This window comes from Silene latifolia, chromosome 10, assembly GCF_048544455.1.
Source record: "Silene latifolia isolate original U9 population chromosome 10, ASM4854445v1, whole genome shotgun sequence".
Lineage (NCBI taxonomy): Eukaryota > Viridiplantae > Streptophyta > Magnoliopsida > Caryophyllales > Caryophyllaceae > Silene > Silene latifolia.
This window is the reverse complement of record NC_133535.1, coordinates 162,699,997-162,722,812: the sequence shown is the minus strand read 5'-3', so window position 1 is coordinate 162,722,812 and position 22,816 is coordinate 162,699,997. Positions and strand designations below refer to the sequence as shown.

Below are 22,816 nucleotides of genomic sequence, written 5' to 3'. Positions count from 1 at the left end.
ATTAAGTTGGTGTATCAAATAAAATTTTATTTTCTCGAAATTATACTAGAAAACTATAGTTTCGAATCAGATCGGATATCCAAATGTTTTAATTCTAATATCCATATCCAAACCAAAACCAAAGATTTCGGATCAGATATCCAAACCAAACTTAACTTTTGAATCGGATATCCAAAAAAACGAATCGGATTCGGATCGGATATCGAATAAGTTTGGATAATTGGATTTTTTGCCCAGCCCCTAAAGTGTATGGCTAATGAATAGAAATGAAACTATTTACACAAATATTTACATCTACTCCATAAGGCATCATTTTTTTTTTTGACAAATGCAAATATAGTGCGCATTGATGCAATGCATTATTCTTACCTCTTGTCCTTGTGTCCACTGTCCACTGTCCCTCGCTCCCTTAATGACTCGTGAGTGGAAATGTTAGCGAGTGAATGACTGACTTTACTTCAAATATATGAATGATGACAACATATTGAGCGTAGCATGTACGTGGCAAATGGGCCAACGGATCTGATTCAAGTCAGGTCAATTCGGGCCTGTCGTTTGTATATTCCATTATACAAACGGCTTCTCTAATAATGTGATGGTCGGATTCAGGTCAGGTCAATTCGGACCTGGTAAGTGTGTTTAAAATAAGTTGGGATAAAACGGTTCCACACAAATCATATTTGCTTCTAATAATGTGATGGTCTGATGGTGGGATGGATGACTCGACTGGTATAAGGTCGTTACCAGGATATCGACAATCAAAATAAACGAGAAAATTAAGGAAATCAGGAGTGTGGTGGGAAGAAGTGGCTGTGGAAAGTGAAAATGAGGAATAAGAGTCATCCATCTCTCCCAAGACAGTAGAGTATCCCACTTCCCTAAATTTCCGTTACCGCGATAACAATTATCCTCATCTCACACAGCTAGCTCTCTAATGAGTTTGATGAAACAAAACACCATACTTGCTATGCAAGCAGCATGGGAACGAAATCAAAGAAAGAAGAATAAAAAGATGAAATAATGAGAGAACTGATAACAAAATGTCGGGGATCAGCTAGCTAACCGAGTAAACAATGGCATAATACGGTAAGGTGCTAAATCATGTGTGAACCAAGGATCGCTATGTAACTATCCGCTAGTGAGTGGTTTGGATCAACAGACTTTACAGCTCTTTCGACATGTCCCGTAATAATCAGGAGACCCAACCATGAATACTGCATTTCTTTGGCATTCCCCGAGGGCAGCCCATTTTGGGCAGCTCTCGTCTTCATCTGTGCAGTCACTGTTTTCGTGTTCAGTTGGAACATTAATCCCACTGACTGCTCTTAGGTGAAATACTTTGACAGCAGACCACATTCCGCCTTCAGTCACCGGGTTTCTCTCGTGGAGGCTCCTTTTGTCTGGAGATGCATTTGGGTGGACATTGAAGAAGAGAATAGCGTTTCCTTTAACGGGTTTCAGTAAATTGTTACGGCTAACAGAGTAAGGCCACAACTTGCTCTTCAGTCCTGAGGTTTTGATCTGCATTATTGCACAAAAGACGACTGAAGATGACTAATGTAAAACAAATAAATTGAACATGCTTCTCATATTGTGGAGTGCAAGGTAGCAAGCGGACAGTACAAAAAGATTTATTCTCACCTGAGATTCAGGGAAGGAAATCTCACCACCCCGAGAAGTGTTTGAAAGACTCAAGATTACAGTCGCCATCAAAGGTTCATTAAGTTGCCATGCCGATTTGTTGCCATAATAGTCGTACTTCTCATTTGTCTGCTCATTGGCATAATGCAGGATTTGTAGAGGCCTGCTATTGCCTGTCAACGTAGCATGCAAAACATGATCATCGTAGAAAGATGAATAAGATAACCGAGTTTTAAAGTCAAAACACTGGATTGAAGAAAACAAACCTAAAGGAAGAAGTGTCCAAGCTGAAATCTTTTCCTCTACTCGTGCTACTATTTCGTCCTAACAGCAAGAAATATGAAAGAATGAAAGATCATTCATCAGCATAAACAGAATCAGATTTGCTGAATTTTGGTATCAGAATTCAGAAACATCATCGAGGAAAATAAAAGTGTATATTACTGCGTGCACATTCCAACCCAATTCTAAACAGTAGCAAATACACCTGGAAAATGGGTTGATTGGGTTGGGGTCATGGTTACCGAATTTGCTCGGTGCCCTACGAATCGCGAATTGTTAAAACTTAAAAGCGAATTCTATCATGTTGCTTACTGAAAACACATATCACACATATTCTATAAGAGCGAATCGCGTATTGGTAAGGACGTATTCATAGCGAATTCGGTAACCATGGTTGGGGTACAAGTCTGATCAGTTATCCATGTAAAAGGTTAAAGACAAACAATGTAGGAGAGAATAAATGTCTGACCACCTCGTCATGTAGTGCTACATACATACTGGTGCCCGGCAACCTGCATACAGAAATACATGAATAAAACGAGCAAGTCTCTCATAAAACGGTTTTTGTTGATATAAAGAACTGTAGGAAAACTTAAAAAGCAACCGACTTATGCACATCTCATTCATTTAGGAGAGAATATGGTCGCACAGCCTTGTCAGATACAAAACCCCTGTAAACAAAGACCCTGTCAGTCTGTCACAATGAATAAATGTCAGACACTGGTAATGCACACTAAAGTAAAAGATTGATGGCTCGGAGTTGATCAATATCACGGCCACAGCACACCATGGGTTCACATAAGAGAAAAATAAGTTTAAGAGTTTTGTACGCGAAAAATGGACAGCAGAGAATACTACAAGGAAATGAGGGACATAAGGAAAGTCTAGGAACAATAAGGTATGAAATCGAAAGCCAGTGTTCAGGAACATACCAATTAGCGACCAGCAATGTTCGGATTTAATCAAGTTATGTTAATTCCATTTGTTCTACAAGAATTGCTTCAAGTTCATAACAAAAAGATAAAGATTTCAGCTTCGGCCATAAATGTTATGGATTAAACATGGATTAGCTCTGCTTACAATACCTTTTACAGGTGCGATTATTTAAATTATCAAACTCAAATCAGTTTCTATAATAATATACTCATGCTTCTATAATACGAGTAGTATACTAATATGCTATAGTATTATAGTACAGGGTAGAACACTAGCGCACTACACTTGGAGAACAAGAAGAAACGAAAATGTTTGCGAACAATAAAAAATGAACCATCTCATTTCCTGTTGATCCTCCTAACTTTGGCCACCCTCACTGCAACTACCACATACAACCAGTTATAACCATCTTCCACACGCCGGAAAACTGCATGCCTCCACCTCCTTTTCAACACCAAACACCCAACAACACCCCAAAAACCAGTCGCAAATCCCGACATCACAACCAGGACCAGCTCCATTTTCTCAAGCTTCTCCTTATTATCGCCTTTGCCTCTATTGCTCTTATTCTTGTCTTGCTCGTTCACTTTAGTTTTACACTTCTTAGGCAAAAAATCCCCACAAAGATAAGGATTTCCGGCATATATTGAGGCTTGATCAGACAGGACTTGTAGCTGATTGCCAGTCGGGATTGGGCCCGATAAATTGTTGTAGGAAAGGTTAAGATGGCTTAACATAGGTATTTCACCTATGCTTGTTGGGATTCTTCCCGTGAGTTCATTCATTGACAAGTCAAGTGAGATCAATGACTTCAAATCCCCAATATTCTCGGGAATCATTCCAGATAGCTGATTATATGACAAGTTGAGATTTAACAAGCCAACGATCTTTGTCAAGTTATCAGGAATGCTACCTATCAAGTTATTGCAGGAGAGGTCTATATCCACCAAATATAGTTGCGTGCTTGTATATGCACGCTCTATTCCCTGAATTACCTCACTAATAGCATCATTGAAATGGCTAACTTGTGACATATTAAGGGTCATGGCTGTAAGGTTACTTAAACAAGGAGGAATGGATCCCGTAAAATGGTTATGTCCAAGGTCTACGATTTGGAGATGAGGCAAAGAGCATATATGCCTAGGAATAGTGCCACTAAACTTGTTTCCTCTTAGCCTAAGTATTTGTAGTTCCTTCAATTTTTCGGCACTAAACCACTTAAGCATTTTGCCCGAGAGCTTATTTCCACCGATGTCTAAAACTTTCAAATTTGTGAGACTCCTCAAGCATGAAGGCATTTCTCCGGTGAGCATGTTGTCATTCAAATGCAAGTAAAATTCCACACCAACACCATTTTGGTAGGAACCACTATTATTAAAGCAAGGAATATGTCCTTTTAGCTTGTTGTATGAGAGACGTACAAGTGAAAGACTTGACAAATTGGCTAAACAATTTGGAATTTCGCCTGATAAACTATTATTATTGATGTCTAGAGAATTTAACGACTCAAGTTGGCACAAAGAATTGGGGATTTGACCACTAATTTGATTATTAGAAAGGAACAGAGTTGTCAAGTTGGGCATTATTTGACCTAAACCTTCTAGAAGTGGCCCAGATATAAAATTATTTGTGAGATCTATGAAGTTAGCAGAGCGATATACTTCAGGTTTACTGCCATTGGACAAAAATTCCCTTGACAGAGAGTTATTAGAGAGGTATATTGCAATAAAGTTGATAGGGAAAATAATAGGCCCACAAAGCTTGTTGTTAGAAAGAAGCACAAAGTCAAGTTGTTGCATTGTATGAAACCAGCTGGGCATAAGCCCGGAGATATTTGCATTTGACAAAAGGAGCTCTGATAGGTTCTTTTGAGTTTGAAGCCATGGTGGAATTTCTCCGTTGATTTTGCAGGTATCAGCACCTAAGTATTGAAGTTGGAAAGGGGGCACCCAATCAGAAGACAGGTTGAGTGTTAGCATCGTATCAATCATGTCTAAAACTATCAAGCTTGAGAGGTTAACAAAGTGCGATTCAGACAAAACTGTACCTTCCATTCGAATGAACGCAATATTTAGACTTTGCAGCTCGGAAAGTTTACCTATTGATGTTGGTATTTTGCCACTCAACTGATTACCAAAAAGATTAAAGTACTTCAAGTTTGACAGCTTCCCTAATGATGCTGGAATCTCACCCAATAACTTGTTATTAGCAAGATCAAGGTGTTGTAGTTTAGTGAGGTTACCTAATTCATATGGAATTAACCCACCAAGGGAAGCAAATGAGAGATCGAGATACCTGAGTTGCTTCATCAGACCCATAAATATTGGAATTGAGCCATAACTGAAGTTATTGAAGCTGAGGTCCAAGCTATCAAGTTGTCTCAGCTCAAGCAAATACACTATGGATTCAAGCTTCTCCATTTTAAGCAAGTTATTAGTGTCGCTTCCATAAAGATCGAGCTGGATAACATGGCCGGACGTGTTATCACAACCCACCCGGCTCCATTTGCAACATTCATCACCTTTCCATGAAGATGAAACATCTTTGTCGAAATAGGTGAGGTTGTGCTTGAAGTTGAGCAGGGCTGCTCTTTCAGAAGGTATACACCTCAAGGTTGAGTTATTGGGTGAGTTACCCGCCTTACAGCTACACCATCTAGTAGTATTGAAAAAGATGAATGTGTAAATCAGTACGCAAGTTTTTACTATATTCCCCATTGTTTTCAAGGTAGAGTAATAACGATAATGTAGTATTCGTATATATTTTGTTTACTTTATACTCGCTCCGTCCCGATCAATTGTTATCCTTTGGTTTTGGCAACAATTCTAAAGTTGACAAGTGGACCAAATTATAAGTTGACAAATGGACCAAATTGAGTATGAAAGATCAAATTGCTCATCAAATGCAATCCTAAAATAGAAAGGACAACAATTCATTAAGACACCCCAAAATGGAAAAAGACAACAAAACACGCTTGATGGGATTCTGAGTCAAGACGGATCGAATGTACCCAAACTTGTATTAACAAAACACAAATTCTCATTTAAGACGGATATAGGGACCGTCTAAAGTTGACTAAGGCGAGACGTATAATAGTCAATACTACTATACTACCTAATAACTGCAACTAATCAACTTATGATTAGCGACGACTAGAGAAGACTTTGACTAAGTCAGTATGTGACGAGTATGACTGATGATCCTAATTTATTTGTGAGGTGTCCCGTAACATAACGTAAGTTTCATGCAAAACGGTTTTACAATAATATTTTTGTAAAGAAACATGACATCAATAATTATTCGTATGAGCAAGTCTCTTATAAAAGCAATTTATCTTATAAAAAAAGAAAAACCAGAGAGTAGGGAAAGAAAGTAGCTCACCAAATCAATCAAGTTAGATTATCATCATTCCGCAACTCGAAACCCGATTTGAAGCTCGCTCAAAGAAACCCCTAATTTCATAAACCCTAATCCCTAATTTTCAAGCTGATTTTTGATAAAAAAAACATTGCACTTTTGTTACTAATTTGAGGAACTGATTTCACGAATTGCCAGTTGCCACCATAATTGTATTAATTGAATTCAATTTGGGTGATTTTTTATATGCGATGTATGGGTTGTTGAGATCAGCACAAAAACTAAGAAAAACAGAGATGCTAGAGAAATCAGGTAATTTTGTGTGTGAAAAGGTTTCCCAATACGGAAATGAGGTAACAAAGTTGGTGATGTGAGTGGTAACTGATAAGGACTCCTATTTCTTAAACAAGTAGTAAGAGGTTGAGAAATAAGAACATACATCGGATGTACTACCTCAGACTTCATTAGTTTTTGAGCTTATGTGTATTTTTTATGAGCTTTTTAAAGTTTATAAGTTACCTTTAAATTTTTTGCCATCAAAACTCAAATTTAACTGAGCTTATATGTAATGTTTTTGAGTTATATTGTAATTTTTTGAGCTTAATGTCTAGTTGAATGAACTCATAAACTTTATATTAAAACTCAGAAATTTTAAAACAAAACTCAAAAACTTTATTGTAATGCTCAAAAACTAGGCAATTGGTGGTAATACATCGGATGTATAATCCACTTACCGGAAGAGGTTTGATTTTTGATTTTTGCAAATGAAAAAGTTAAATTTAAAAGGGGTCAATCCATTAAATTGTCTTTAGTATTTTAAAAGAGATTGCCCCAACTGTCGATAGAATACTCCTGGTTAATACCTAAAAAAATACGAAATCTTACTTTTCAATTGGTTTTAGAATGGAATCTCACTTGCTTGTGGGTCAATCTCATACACATATTTCTATATCCCTACACGACTACACGTCAATCATGTTTAGTTTATCTAAATTAGTTGTTTAATAATGTGTCATTTAAATATCGGTTCTTCTCAGTAGTAGAGTCGGTATCACCGGATGCGAGCCTCGCATCTCATTAAAATTTTCTATGTCAAATAGTTTCTTAGTAAAATAGACATGTAACTTATGAATTATGATTGTTTAGCCTCGTATTGATCATGCCGACTTGCTGTAGAAAAAAGTCAATAGTTGTGATTTGCCTCCTCATTGGCATAATGTAATGATTGCCCATTACATTTTTTCTTCACTTTTCCCCCGATAATATTAGTTGGACATTTGCTCGTTCGCCCTTAATTGATTGATTTATGCGTTCGGCCTAAAAGAACCATTATCTAGGCAATTCATTCATCAAGATTACTAAACAAAAATTACACTTAATAATCTTTATCATAATACACTCGTGCCAGAATCATAATTATATGCCGTAATACAGGCGTACACACACTACACAGGACACCACCAAACACCAATAGAGTGCATTACACTTGGTTTGCACAAAAGCAAAGGTAGTAAACAACAAGAAACGAGGAAAATTAAGGTAGTACAAAACATAACAGCTAGTGTGCTACAATGCTAGCCTCATTATTGGATACCCAACTGTATTACCATCTTATCTCCTGTTAATCCTCGCTTTGACCACCCTCGCCTTTAGAACAAGTATCACATACAACCAATTATAACCATCCTCGAGACGCTGGAAAACTGCATGCCTCCACCTTGTATTCAACGCCAAACTCCCAACAACACCCCAAAAACCAGTAGCAAATCCCGACATTACTACCAGGTCCAACCCCATTTTCTCGAGTTTCTCCTTATTATCGCCTTTGCCTTTATTGCTCCTACCCTTATCTTGCTCATCCACTTTGCTTTTACACTTCTTAAGTAGAAAATCACCACAGAGATCAGGATTTCCGGCATATATTGAGGCTTGATCAGATAGAGTTTGCAGCTAATTGCCCGTCGGGATTGGGCCTGATAAATTGTTGTATGACAAGTCAAGGTGGCTCAAGCAATATAGTTCCCCCATGCTGGTAGGGATACTTCCCCTAAGCTTATTCTTTGACAAGTCCAATGATATCAATGACCTCAAACCCCCAATATTATTAGGAATAGTTCCAGATAACTGATTATGCGACAAGTTGAGACTCAACAAGCTGGACATCTTTGTCACGTCGTTAGGAATGCTTCCGACCAAGTTATTGCAAGAGAGGTCTATATCCACCAAATACGGTAGCGTGCTGGTATATGCACGCTCTATTCCTTGAATTACCTCACTAACACCACTTGTATCCAAATCCTGATCTGATGTATCAATATTAGTCAGTGAAGTCATTGCTCTAAGGTTACTTAAACAACGAGGAATGGATCCTGAAAAACGATTATATGCAAGATCTAGGGTTTGGAGCTGAGGCAAGGAGCATAATTGCCTAGGAATAGTGCCACTAAACTTGTTTTTTCTAAGCCTAAGTATTTTCAGTTCCCTAAATTTTACGGAACTAAACCACTTGATCATTTTGCCGGAGAGATGATTTTCACCAATGTCTAAAACTTTCAGATTTGTGATATCGCTCAAGCATGAAGGGATCTCTCCGCTCAACATGTTGTCATTCAAATGCAAATAAAATTCATTGTTAAAACTATAACTCGTATTAAAGCAGGGAATATTTCCTTTGAGCTTGTTGTACGAGAGACATACTAGTGTAAGACTTGAAATGTTGGCGAAACAATTTGGAATTTCGCCCGATAAACTATTATTTTGAATATCTAAAAATGCCAACCACATAAGTTGGCAAAAAGAATTGGGGATTAGACCACTAATTTTATTATTAGAAAGGATGACGGTTTCCAGGTTGGGCATTATATGACCTAGACCTTCTAGTAGTGGCCCAGAGAATAAATTATTTGAGAGATCTATCTCTTTAGCAATAGGATATACTTCTGTTTTACTGTTAGTTGGGAAAAACCCAGACAAGGAATTATTAGAGAGGTAGATACCGTAAAAGTTGATGGGGAAAATCGGAGAGCCGCTAAGGTGGTTGTTAGAAAGAGTTACAAAGTCAAGTTGTTCCATTGTATGAAACCAGCTAGGCATGATCCCGGAGATATTTGCACCAGACAAAGAGAGTCCTGATAGGTTCTTTTGAGTTTGAAGCCATGGCGGAAGTTGTCCGTTGATTTTGCAGCTATCGGCATCAAATGTTAAAAGTTGGAATGGAGGCACCCAAGCAGAAGAGAGGTTAAGGGTTAGCATGGTATCAGACATGTCTAGTACTGTCAAACTTGAGAGATTAGCAAAGTGGGGTTCAGACAAAACTCTACCATTTAATGAATTGGAGGTAATATATAAAGTTTTCAGCTTGGAAAGTTTTCCTATAGATGTTGGTATTTTTCCACTCAGTAGATTACTAGAAAGATCTACGTACTCCAAGTTTGATGGAAACGTAAGGGAGGATGCTATTGAGGTCAAATTATTTGTTGAAAGATATAGTTTCTTCAAACTTGATAGATTTCCCAAAGATGCTGGAATCTCACCTGATAACTTGTTAATAGAAAGATCAAGAACAAGCAGGTTAGTGAGGTTACCTAATTCATAAGGAATTGATCCACCAAGGGAAGCAGAATTGAGATTGAGATGCATGAGTTGCTTCATAAAACCCATAAATCTCGGTACTGACCTATAACTGAAGTTATTGCGGCTCAAGTCCAAGCTCTGCAGTTGTTTCAGCTCAAGCAAATACTCGAGCTTCTCCATTTTAAGCACGTGATTAGTGTCGTCTCCGTTAAGATGGAGCTCGAAAATGTGGCCGGTTGTGTTATCACAGACCACCCCTCTCCATTTACAGCATTCCTCACCTTTCCACGCAGATAAAACATCTTCATCGAAAAAGGTGAGGTTGTGCTTGAAGTTGAGCAGGGCCGCTCTTTCAGAAGGTTTACACCGCAAGGCTGAGTTGTTGGGTGAGTTACCCGCCTTACAGCTACAGCATCTAGTAGTATTGAAAAAGATGAATGTGTAAATCAGTAGGCAAGTTTTTACTATATTCCTCATTGTTTCAAACGTACGTTGGTACTGGTAATGTAGTACTCCGTATACGGATTATATATTTGTTTAGTTTATAGCAGCCAACAGTGGCAATAGTCAATACTACTATACTAGCTCTTGAAACTTGAATAAAGGGAGCTTTCAAGGTTATTAATGTAGAAGCTATTATATCTACCTAATAACTGCAACTAACCAACATATAGTCAGACTTTGAATTAAACTTAACTATCTTAAACCAACTAAGATTGCGACAGCTCGAGACGATTTCAACTGAAAAATAATGTGATGAAGATTTGACTGAAAATAAGTGAGGGCCTTAAGGCTCAAGTTGTGTTTTCCTAGTGAGAACAAAAATATGTGATGAAGATTTAATGAACCATCTTGTAAATCAATAGGCAACCATCTTGTTAGTCACGATTTAAAAATGATGTAATTTAGCGGCGAATGGAGACGACTTTGACTTACAACATGTCCGACGGTTTTGAGTGGATATATGTGATCTCCTCTTTATATATTGACGATTTAAAAATAACATATATTCATCTTAATGGATCGAAGCTAAAACTGTGCAGGAAAACTTAATGTCAAAAGTTAAGAATAAACTAATCACCAGCAATAGCAACAAACCGCCTAAACAAATGCAGTCGCGATATTAGCCACGCATGGAGACGACTTTGACTTACCATATGCAGACTTGTGAGTGAAATTATGTGATGATTGATGATCCGGCAACATACTTCCGAGGTTCTGCATAGATGTAAATTCGAGAAAACAAGGGAATCAATCAATCAATATCAATATCAATCAACCAATCAATCAATCAATCAATACATATCTATCTATCTATCTATCTATATTAATAAAGGAAGCTTTTTTCGAGCGATTGCAGAGAGTCTAATTTTTACAAACTACCTAAAATAATTTTTTAATAAAAATATATTTAAAGATAATTAAAGATATAAAATTGATTATTATATATATAAAAAGAAAATATTGCATCATGTCGTACACAAGTTTACCCCTAATAAACTTCTACTATCATCTAAAATCTAGATTGATCACATATTCACATCGAAGCACTTCGACGCAACACCTACCAAAAAACCAACTACGGAGTACAATCCTATGTATATTACAACTCTACTTTTGTCAAAACTATTACTCCCTCCTATTCCCGATAAGCTTCCCTATTCATTGGTGACACGGGAATTAAGGGTGTTTGAATTAAATAAGTTAAAGTATTGTGGTGGGTGAGATAATTGGAAAGAGAGAAGGTATTGTAGGGTAGGGTGATTAAAATAAGTATTGTTGTGGGGTAAGGTGATTAAAATAAGATAAAGTATGGGTATTGTGGGGGTATTGTTGTGAGGTAAGGTGATTAAAATAAGTATAAAACTTTACTAAATAAGGAAAGAGGGAAGAAATTGTGAATAGATGAAAAAAGAAAGAAGGAAAGTTATGTAGAATAGGAGGGAGTATTATATAATAATAGATAGAATACTAAATAAAGATATACTTTTTTTCACAAATCCTTAACCAATTCAATTAGGGACGTACTTTTTCACATACGAGTTTTACTCTTTCACATACACATTTTACAATTATACCCTTGTTATTTTTTTCTCCCTCACTCATTCAATTGAATTTTTTTTTCTCTCCCTTCCCTTCACCTCCCTCCGGCAACCCCCACCGTCCAACCTTACTCCGACGGCCAGTTCTACGGCCAACCTCGGCGTCCCATTTCTCCGACAACCCTTGATTTAATATACCCAGTTAATGGTTATTAATCATATACTTTCGTTATCTGCACAAATTTAGTAGTGTTACGTTATTTTGGCAGTGGTCGGAGGGCTACTTGTGCTTTGGCAAGAAAGTTCACATTTTTTCACTCTTTGCATTGTCCTTTAGTTGATACTGAGTGCAATTGCTTCTCAGTTAAAACCATTAACCATTTCTAGTATAAAATTTACTCATTTTACCTTCATATCATCAATTTCAATTGATGTGGATCAACTTTCTGTCTTTATTACTGTGCTTGTCTGCACTTCCACCTGGGGTGGTGATTTTGTACGATTAATTGTTTTGAACATGTCATACAGTTGTATGTAACAATTACTTGCAGCACGGTTGAATGCTATTGTAAGTGACCGGCATAAAATACTTGCAGCCATAACCGTCCACTACTCTAACCACCGCGCCTTCCACTAACCATAAACCCTAATTCATGATACTCCGTAATTGACAAACAAGTAAACATATTGATTTCAATAACTATTAAACCCTAATAATTTCCATAAAACATATTAATAATTGCAAAAAATTGGAGAATATAATCCATAATTTAAGTTTTTAGAACAATTAGATTCAATTTTTGGGAAAAAAAAAGTTCATATAAGACTAAATTTGTTTAGGTTTGAGGAAAAGGGGCATGATATGGAAAGTTTATGAAAAAAATGTATGTGAAAGAGTAAAATTCGTATGTGAAAAAGTAATTCCGTTCAATTATTATCTATCTATCTATCTATATTAATAAAGGAAGCTTTTTTCGAGTGATTATAGAGACTCCAACCTATGTTAAAAACTTTCGACCAATAAGAATAATTAGTATAAAGATAAAATTTACAATTAGTGGATAAAATTTAGAATTAGTGTGAAAGTATAGAATATGTTACAATAGGAAGTTGAGGTACTCGCACCACCATTTGTTATTGATAATATTGTACGGATTATATTGTATTTGTGCAAAATTCATAGTTTTTATATGATACCTTTATTCATGGTTAACTTATATATTGTACACTTTGTGAATGACAATGTTTATTCTAATTTCGATTTTTCTCTTTGCAGAGCAATTTTATACTTTAGTAGCGCATGACGTCTACGTAAGAAAATATGGACAAGTTAATGATCATGTGGAAAGATCAACAAGCAAGCATAAATGCACAACAAGTAATAAAAGGTGCTAAAAAACTATCAATGTCTATTTATCATCTTAGCCTTGATCATCCTTATTTTGTTCTTCCTTTGTTTCTCCATCAATGTATTAGTACTCCATTATGAAAGAATATGTAATTCACGGTGCTTCTAATTAAGAGATTGTACCGGGTATAAGAGCATTGTACGGTTTTCTACTCATCTCTGTTTATTCATCTCTGGTTGTGGTAGTTGTTAATGTTAATGGTGTGGTAGCTGTTGTACGGTTTTCATTAATAAGCCGCAAACCGGGAACATATGAAAATTCTTAGATTACAAATTTTTTATATACATCATTGTTTTACATCTTTAAAAAGAGTAAAGAGTACGGAGTAGTAATGCATATTTTTTTAGACAGCATTAGAATATTAAAGAACTACATAAAGAATATACAAAGAGGTAGTACTTCTTTTTACTTTTGACGTAGCCAGGATAGAATAAGAGGTGGGCCGAATTTTAAAAATGTTAAATAGGGATATAGCCAATATACTATGACTACAAATCATCTTCTATAGTACTAAAATTTCTAATATTTCCTACCCGGGCCCGACCTATTTTGGCCATAACATAGCTACGTCAATGGTAGAAAGTTTTTTTTAGACCGCATTAGAGTATTAAAGAACTACATACAAAATATACAAAGAGGTAGTACTTCTTTTCACTTTTTATGTAGAAAAGTTTTTTTTTTTTTTTTTTTTTTTTTTTTTTATTTTTTTTTTTTTTTTAATTTTGTAGTTGTTTAGTTTGATATTCGTTTTACACAGTTTTATTCATCCCTAGCTATGTTCATGCGGAGTTTGTTAAGTAAATAATTGAATGAAAATGTTACATATGTTAAAGCCAATTTATTAGAATTTGGAATTTGAATTTGTAACACAAATAAATGTTTGTAAGCTACGAGTCTAAGATCAGAATTTCAAAGATGACATTCCTACATTAAAATACAAAAAGAAAAGTAAAATATTTTTACTTTATGCCTAATAGGTTATGATATTTATTCCGTTATAATATTAAGACTAATATCTCCGTTTTAAGGGAGACTAACAGTAATCAGAGACTCGGAAAATGATTTAGATATAACAAAAATAGTTACATACACCCCGGTTTCTTTGTTTGTTCCACTTAGGACCCGTAGGACCAAATAATTGTCAAGAAATTAAAATCTAATGTACAAAAGGAAATTTGATATCCTTAGTAAGTCTATGCTATCACAAATTCTACAATTCCAGTCATCTCCACGTCCATCTACGCTAATACAAACAGGAAAATTTAGTCTATACAATAAAATTTTAATTTGTGTGAGTAATCAAATTTACCAAAAAAAAAAAAAAATACATCGCATCTAATAAGTTTTTAAAAAATAAAAATAAAAATAAAAATATGGAAGAGTTTTCTTCTTCGGACAACTTCGAGAACCATTACCGCTACGTTTTGCAAGTACCAGAGGATAACGATTTTAATAGACTGTAGAAAATCATAATAGGTCGATTAAACATTATTAACGTTATGTAGTTCTAACCGTTGAACCTATAGAGTGTTATTGTTGTTATCTTTTTTTTTTTTTTTTTTTTGATAGTTGTTATCTTTTATTTGTTTACTTATATTTTAGCTATTTGACTCTTACTATCACGAGCACTAGAATGTAATTCATTGTTCTTATTTGTTTCTTTCCAATTTTAGTTGGTTTTAAGATTTTAAGAGACACCTAATCTGAGTAGTCTTACGAGTCGAGATTACATATAGGCCCGTGCATCGCACGGGCATTAAATCTAGTCTATATTAATAAAGGAAGCTTTTTTCGAGCGATTGTAGAGAGTCCAATTTTTACAAACTACCTAAAATAATTTTTTAATAAAAATATATTTAAAGATAATTAAAGATATAAAATTGATTATTATATATATAAAAAGAAAATATTGCATCATGTCGTACACAAGTTTACCCCTAATAAACTTCTACTATCATCTAAAATCTAGATTGATCACATATTCACGTCGAAGCACTTCGACGCAACACCTACCAAAAAACCAACTACGGAGTACAATCCTATGTATATTACAACTCTACTTTTGTCAAAACTATTATTATATAATAATAGATAGAATACTAAATAAAGATATGCTTTTTTTCACAAATCCTTAACCAATTCAATTACTAGCTATTCCTAGATATAAAACTATAAATATAATCCTTTAGATTAGACTCCTCCCTCCAGTTAGATTTGAGTATGCACGAAAAAGGAATTGACAATAAAACTGCACCGAATCGACTCCGCTTTCCTAATAGAATAATTCGACCCTTAACAGTGCCTGGGTTTAATCGAATTTTCTACTGAGATAAGACGGTGCCCTCTGATTTTTGGCACAAAAAAACAGAGACGTAATTTAGAAATATTTTGTGTAGATTGTTAAACGTTCTTTTGATGCAGTAGAAGATTATTATTTTTTCTGTATCAATTTCTTCTCATCCTTCAACTATATGTATTGGAAGGATTTGGGGAAAAAGGGAAACAGGTGATGTATTTCTGAAGGGTTGCAACTCTTCAGAAATTCAGATGCAATTAATTAAATTACGCGGAATTTTAATTACTACCCCCGTCATAGTTATTCGAACGAAAACTATTCCGCAATCCCATAAATAATTACACGAGCGTACACTCCGTACTTCCCGAACTCGCATTATATTATTTAGAAATTACCCATCAAAGAACCGACCTTAATTACGTCAAATGAACCGGTAATTACTCTTAAATCACCAACACCTCCGGCCTCCCACCCATAGCTATTGAGATTCAATTTTTTGTTTTGATCTTTTAGCTAGATTAATTTGTCTTTCGTATTAGAATTGTTTCTACTATTAATTTAACCATATTGTATTGTGCATGTAGGTCAATTTTATAAGCTATATATGTCTATTTATTATGCGTTTGGGTGTGTGATTCATACTAATTAATTTCTCCTTATTGTGAACAGATTCATATACCGGCGGCAATAGGTGATGGATAGAGTAACATATAAATAGAAAAGGTATACCCCATATTTTAAGATATTAAGCAATTTATTCGAGGAACAAATTGATATTTTAAGATATTAAGCAATTTATTTGAGGAACAAATTTGATATGACACTAAAATTTGGTTAATTTTGTACTTATTTACCTAATAAGTGTACCTATTTTTTGTATTTTGGAGTGTTCCGCATCTGAAGAGACTTACTCTTGAGTCTTGATATTATATGTATTTTTGAGTGTTTGAAAAGATACACTTTTATGCACTTTCCGTCCAAAAAACAAAAGAGAAAAGATACGACTTTCAACCGATGTTAGAAAGTTCGATTTTTTGAACTTTTTCGACCGATAGTAGTAGAATTACTCATATTGTGAAAATCGAAAATAAAAGGAAATGCAAAACTCTAAAAAGTGCATTTCCATATGGCATTATCATTTGAAAAATAACCTAACTGTGAGGCATTATTTGTGAACGTATAGTATGATCGAATACAAATGAATAGAGGATCTACAAATTAGATTATAATATTATGGTTACTACGTACTATTAACACGTCGAGGAAATAAAGTTTGAAGAATCTTGTGATGAATTAACGGATGAGTGATCTCAAATATGAGAAAGACAAAGGGCACAAATATTAATATTAATTAATTAATGACTTTTACGATTTTAAAATATTAATATTTCATTAATCAATGTATATATATAAAAGAAGCTTTTTTCGGAGCATGTGGTAGTCTCCAAGCTTTATAAAACACCTAATTTATAATTTGGGATATTCTACATGATATCCCTCAATTTTTCGACTTTCTACATGGTACCCCTACACTTTTTAAAACATACATGGTACGCCTAAAACTGAGTTTAATTGATGAAAAATAAAGTTTAGGGGTACACTTAGTGGTAATGACAACAAGTAGGGGTACCATGTATGTTTTAAAAAGTGTAGGGGTACCATGTAGAAAGTCAAAAAATTGAGGAGTACCATATAGAATATCCCTTATAATTTTTATAAAAACAAAATAATAGATAAACAATTATATTCAATAAAAAATCTTTATAAAACACCTAATTTATAATTTTTATAAAAACAAAATAATAGATAAACAATTATATTCAATAAAAAATCTTTTAGAATTAGTATATAAAAAATCTTTAAGAAGATAAATAAATTATGTAAAATATAATATAATATTGTAAATATTTCGTATGAGTTTTAGTGGGTAAAAAACTCAAAACAAATTTTGTAGAATAAATAGTAAATAATAAATATTGTATGATTAAAACCTAACTCCATCTACCCATCTCAAAAAATATAACGTACGTACAATTATACATGTTTTATATTGTGGTTCATATATTTCTATTTTCTTTTATAATTTGTTTGATTATTACTTTCAATCATAAGTTTTCGGACATAGGGGGAGATTCTTTACCTATGGATGATTCTTTCCCTGATGATATTTTGTTAACTATTTCTAATGCTGAAACTCCTTGGTATGCTGATTATGTTAATTTTATTGTAGGTGATTTACAGTTATTAAAAAGAGAAATAGCGGATTATCGGTGGATCATGGTCAATATGTAGTAGAAGCAGCCGCATGCCCGCAGCACTCATACTGGTTACGTACGTTGTAAATTAGTAATATGAAGGTGATTAGCGTCATATTGTTTTTCATCAAGACAGACCATGAGAGAGTATTATGCATACAGAGTGCAACTTAGGACCTCGGAAGGTTACACTCTATTATGTGGGGGAAGGTTATTCCAGCAATTTTAGTAGATAGTTGTTGTGCTATTGAGTCAGAGAGATTACGAGGAGGTATTTTTCGAGCAACGGGAGAGATTCCAAAGTTTTTAAAATACTTTTTTTTTTTTCGGGACTATTCTACATCCGAGCCAGTTTTCCAAATAGATTACCTAATGCAATAAAAATGGATTCTACGAGGAATATAAATATATAAATTAATGCTAACAGGCAGCAACTCTCTCGCAAGTTTCAACTTTTACAAAAGACAGACAATTTAAATTGAAGATGAAAAGATTAAAATATGCTCTTGCATGTATAGATCAAACCCCTTTTTTTACTCAATAGCCATACTCGCATTGTCTTGACCAATAATAAATGTGATCATTGTCTCTACAAGAATTAGAGAGAAACTGTTGAAGTGTGAAGTTTTGTTCTTAGTTTGGTAAAATCTTAATTTATTGTGATTCATAAATATGAAATGATATGGTTATTGGTAGACAAGTTTTCGTTTTCTCTAGATCTGCACTAATATTTTACGTAAAGGCATTAACTACTAAAATTCTATGCCTTAATTCAATAAAACCTATCAAAATACAATGACATAAAATCCTCTTTTATATGAATGCGAATATGAGATGATAAGAGTCCCCACCATAATTAGAAATTTATTCTTTGTTACAAAGACCTTTATAAAATGAAAGCATAAAAAAACGTGGTGGAAGTCAATTAAATAGAAAAAGACTTTAATATTTACCATGTATATAGACTATAAATCATTCATCTTTATAATTTTATCTTTTTTTAAATCTACCATTTTGGAAATTCCTAATAGGATGAATTTCCTACGCTCTCTTGACAATCAGGCAATTGATTTAGTTTAATAAGATAGACATTATTTTAAAACCGTGCAATGCACGGGCATGAAATCTAGTTAGTGTAATATACTTGAGTAGTTTTAATTTGACACATTTTAGGCCATTGAAATGATCAATGAAATTATAAAAATGGCGGTGGTGTTCAAGACTTCCGTTGAAAATATAATATATAAAAATTAAAATAAATATAAAAATTTAAAGAGATATTGTTGTTTGAATTTCTTTAAAATAAATACTTCCTCCGTTCCATTAAATAGTTTACACTTGATTTATTTTGTGATGGAAAATAAAGCAAATCTCACCGGAGTTGAAATAGTGATAAAGTTGGAGCATAATGAAAAGATTAGTGTTCTTCCTTGCCAATGTAAGCCAAGGACTCGAGCTTCTCCATTTTTAGCAAGTGATTATTGTTGACTCCATTAAGGTCGAGCTTGAGAATATGGCCGGTTGTGTTATCACAACTCACTCGTCTCCATTCACAACATTCCTCACCTTCCCACGAAGATGAAACCTCTTTGTCAAAATAGGTGAGGTTGTGCTTGAAGTTAAGCAGGGCAGCTCTTTCAGAAGGCTTACATTTCACGGTTATTAAGTGATTCGCCGAGTTACCCGCCTTACAGCTACAACATCTAGTAGTATTGAAAAAGATGAATGTGTAAATCAGTAGGCAAGTTTTTACCAAATTCTCCATTGCATTTTGATAAGCATAGGAAATGTTAGCTGTGTTTTATTCAATAAAGCATCCAACGTTATATAGGTACAATGAGATCAACGAGATCCTAATAATAAGGCAAGGATTACTCTAACAGCTATAACAATATATCATATCATATAATATCTCAATAATATCGTATATTGCCTAATACCCCCCCTCAAGCTGGAGCGTGGAGATCAAGAACGCCAAGCTTGCGAAGGATATAGTCAAACTGAGACAGACCCAAAGCCTTAGTAAAAATGTCAGCTAGTTGTTCACCAGTCGGAACATGAGATGGTTGAATTAAAGCAGAAGTAATGGCATCACGGATAAAATGACAATCCACCTCAATGTGCTTTGTTCTTTCATGAAAAACGGGATTTGAAGCAATATGTAAAGCAGATTGGCTGTCACAAAATAGGGGCATAGGTTGTGAATGATCCACGCCCAAACTCAAAAGAAGGCCTTTAAGCCATTTTAACTCACAGACAAGGGCAGCCATAGATCGATATTCGGCCTCAGCGGAAGATAGTGACACAGTATGTTGTTTTTTTGTCTTCCAGGAGATAGGGGAATTACCCAAGGAAACAAACCAACCAGTAGTAGACCGTCTTGTTAAAGGACAACCCGCATAGTCAGAGTCGCACCATCCAGATATGGTCAATGTGCTATCAGCTCGCAACAATAGTCCTTGACCAGGCGCGCCCTTCAAGTATCTAACGATCCGGAGGGCAGCTTCCATATGCTTTTGACGAGGCTTTTGCAGAAATTGAGATAAAATATGGACGGCATAAGAAAGATCAGGCCGAGTAACTGCCAAGTATACCAGTCGTCCAATTAGGCGACGATAGCTTTCAGCGTCTTCAAGAAAGGGGCCCTTGTCGTGGCCGAGTTGGTGATGTTGTTCGAGGGGAGTAGGAGCCGGTTTGGCACCAAGGATGCCCGTCTCAGAAATTATATCGAGAGCATATTTCCTTTGATTGAGAAAAATTCCCTCCTTACTCCGAGCGACCTCAATGCCCAGAAAATATTTCAATTGACCGAGGTCTTTCATATGAAAACATTGACCAAGATAGGTTTTAAAAGAAGCAACAGTAGACGAGTCATTACCGGCAATGACCAAGTCATCGACATAAATCAAGACATGTAGACATACCTCTTTACGAGAGTAGCTGAAAAGAGAATAATCAGAATATGATTGTTGAAAACCATACTCTTTCAAAGCAGTGGCTAATTTTGCGAACCAACATCGTGGGGCCTGACGGAGGCCATACAAAGACTTTCGAAGACGACAGACTTTCCCTTCTTTGCCTTTCCCGAAACCAGGAGGGAGCTTCATGTACACCTCTTCCAGTAAATCACCGTGAAGAAATGCGTTATGTACATCCATTTGGTGCAGTTCCCAATTTTTAATAGCTGCGACGGCTAAAAATGTGCGAATGGTAACCATTTTGACAACCGGGGCAAAAGTCTCATTATAGTCAAGCCCTTCGACTTGATGGTTTCCAAAAACAACAAGGCGAGCTTTAAGCCGTTCAAGGCTCCCGTCCGAGTGATATTTCATTTTGTACACCCAACGACATCCAAGAGCCTTTTTGTTAGGCGGAAGGTCTACTAATTCCCAAGTATGGTTCCTTTCAAGAGCATCTATTTCATCCTGCATAGCACGACACCACCCCGCATCTTGAATGGCAATTTTAAAGGTGGGTGGCTCAATACCTGCAGTAATAGCAGCAAGAAATGTTCTGTGCCGACTAGAAAATTTATGACAGTTAATAAAATTTGTCAAAGCATAAGGTGTACCTGAGGGCGATGATGGTTGGTCAGGTGAACTATCGGAAGGAGATGGACTATCTGTCGTTTGTAGCACAAAACCCCGAAGTCGTGAGGAAAGAAATTTTGTTCTTTTCCCTCTGCCCATATCAGTACCAACGTCAGAGGCTGGTGCATCAGGTTCTGGAGTGGAAGTAGTAGTCGTGACAGAAGGCGGGTCATCGGGCCGTGTCTCATGTGGCTGAGATTCAGCAGCAGTAGATGGATCATCAATAGAAAATGAGGGTTGACTAACATCATTGGCAGCATAAGGAAATGTATCTTCATAAAAATACACGTCCCGTGAAACAAACATTTCTTCTGTGGATAGATCATATACTTTCCAGCCTTTTTTATCATGTGGGTAACCAACAAAAATGCATTTACGACCGCGTTTAGCAAATTTATCGCCATGAGTGTATTGATTATGAGCGAAGCAAAGACATCCAAAAACTCGTAAATGATTATAAGGTGGAGGAGACCCAAATAAAACTTCATATGGAGATTTATTGCCAAGGAGAGCAGACGGTGTACGATTCATCAAATAAGCAGCGGACAAGATGCATTCACCCCAAAATTTAATGGGTAAATGACCTTGAAACAGGAGGGCACGGGCCACATTTAAAATATGACGATGTTTACGCTCGACACGCCCATTTTGTTGGGGTGTGCCGACACATGATTTCTGGAAGCGAATACCATTTTTGAAGAAATACGCCGCCATGCAATTAAACTCCGTTCCATTATCTGACTGGACGATTTTCACCTTTTTTGAAAATTGGTTCTCGACCATAGCTAAAAAATTCATGAACATGTCTGTGACCTCTGTTTTATCAAGGAGCAAATAAACCCAAATGGAACGAGAGCAATCATCAACAATCGTTAAAAAATACGTAGCACCACAAGAAGACGGGATGCGATATGGTCCCCATAAATCACAATGAATGAGTTCGAAAATATCAGCAGCAATATTATTATTCAAATCAAAACTTTGTCTATGTTGTTTTGCAAAATGACAAACGTCACACACTTGTTTATTAGGAGCAAGATTACTAGCTAAAGGAATACACTTAACCACTTTATCCGCTGGATGTCCAAGTCGACGATGCCACAAGTCAAACGTCACCGGTCCGTTAATTTGATGCACAGCCTGTTTCACTCCGAGCTCCTCACGGAAAAAATATAGTCCATCTCGTAGTTCACCGGACCCAATCATCGTCCTCGAAGTAGGGGCCTGTATGTGACAAAAATTCTTGTCAAACTGAAGAGTACAAATATTGTCAATTATCAATTGAGATACAGAAATCAAATTGCAATTTAAGCAAGGTACGTATAAAACATGGTTAAGAATAAGACGCTCATTGAGACGAACAGTCCCTTCAATATTTGCCGTGACCGTTTGTCCATCAGGAAGACCAACGGGACGACCTTGTATAGTGCAACGG

At 35.6% G+C, this 22,816-nt stretch overlaps 3 protein-coding genes across 3 annotated transcripts; all 3 read right to left on the bottom strand.

The window, feature by feature from the left end:
* Positions 1-995: 995 nt before the first annotated feature.
* Positions 996-2,385, bottom strand: LOC141606802 (putative prolyl 4-hydroxylase 12). The gene is made up of 3 exons (XM_074426121.1): positions 1,908-2,385; positions 1,642-1,814; positions 996-1,521 (listed from the first exon to the last, which is right to left on the bottom strand). The coding sequence occupies exons 2-3, from the start codon at positions 1,708-1,710 to the stop codon at positions 1,153-1,155; spliced, it is 438 nt and encodes a 145-aa protein (XP_074282222.1). The 5' UTR covers positions 1,711-1,814; positions 1,908-2,385; the 3' UTR covers positions 996-1,152.
* Positions 2,386-3,197: 812 nt separating this feature from the next.
* Positions 3,198-5,576, bottom strand: LOC141608840 (receptor-like protein EIX2). Its single transcript, XM_074428188.1, has one exon. It carries the CDS (start codon positions 5,574-5,576, stop codon positions 3,198-3,200), a length of 2,379 nt encoding a protein of 792 aa, XP_074284289.1.
* A 1,995-nt stretch (positions 5,577-7,571) lies between these two features.
* Positions 7,572-10,334, bottom strand: LOC141606801 (receptor-like protein EIX1). The gene is made up of 2 exons (XM_074426120.1): positions 9,801-10,334; positions 7,572-8,519 (listed from the first exon to the last, which is right to left on the bottom strand). The coding sequence occupies exons 1-2, from the start codon at positions 10,264-10,266 to the stop codon at positions 8,167-8,169; spliced, it is 819 nt and encodes a 272-aa protein (XP_074282221.1). The 5' UTR covers positions 10,267-10,334; the 3' UTR covers positions 7,572-8,166.
* Between the last annotated feature and the right edge of the window lie 12,482 nt (positions 10,335-22,816).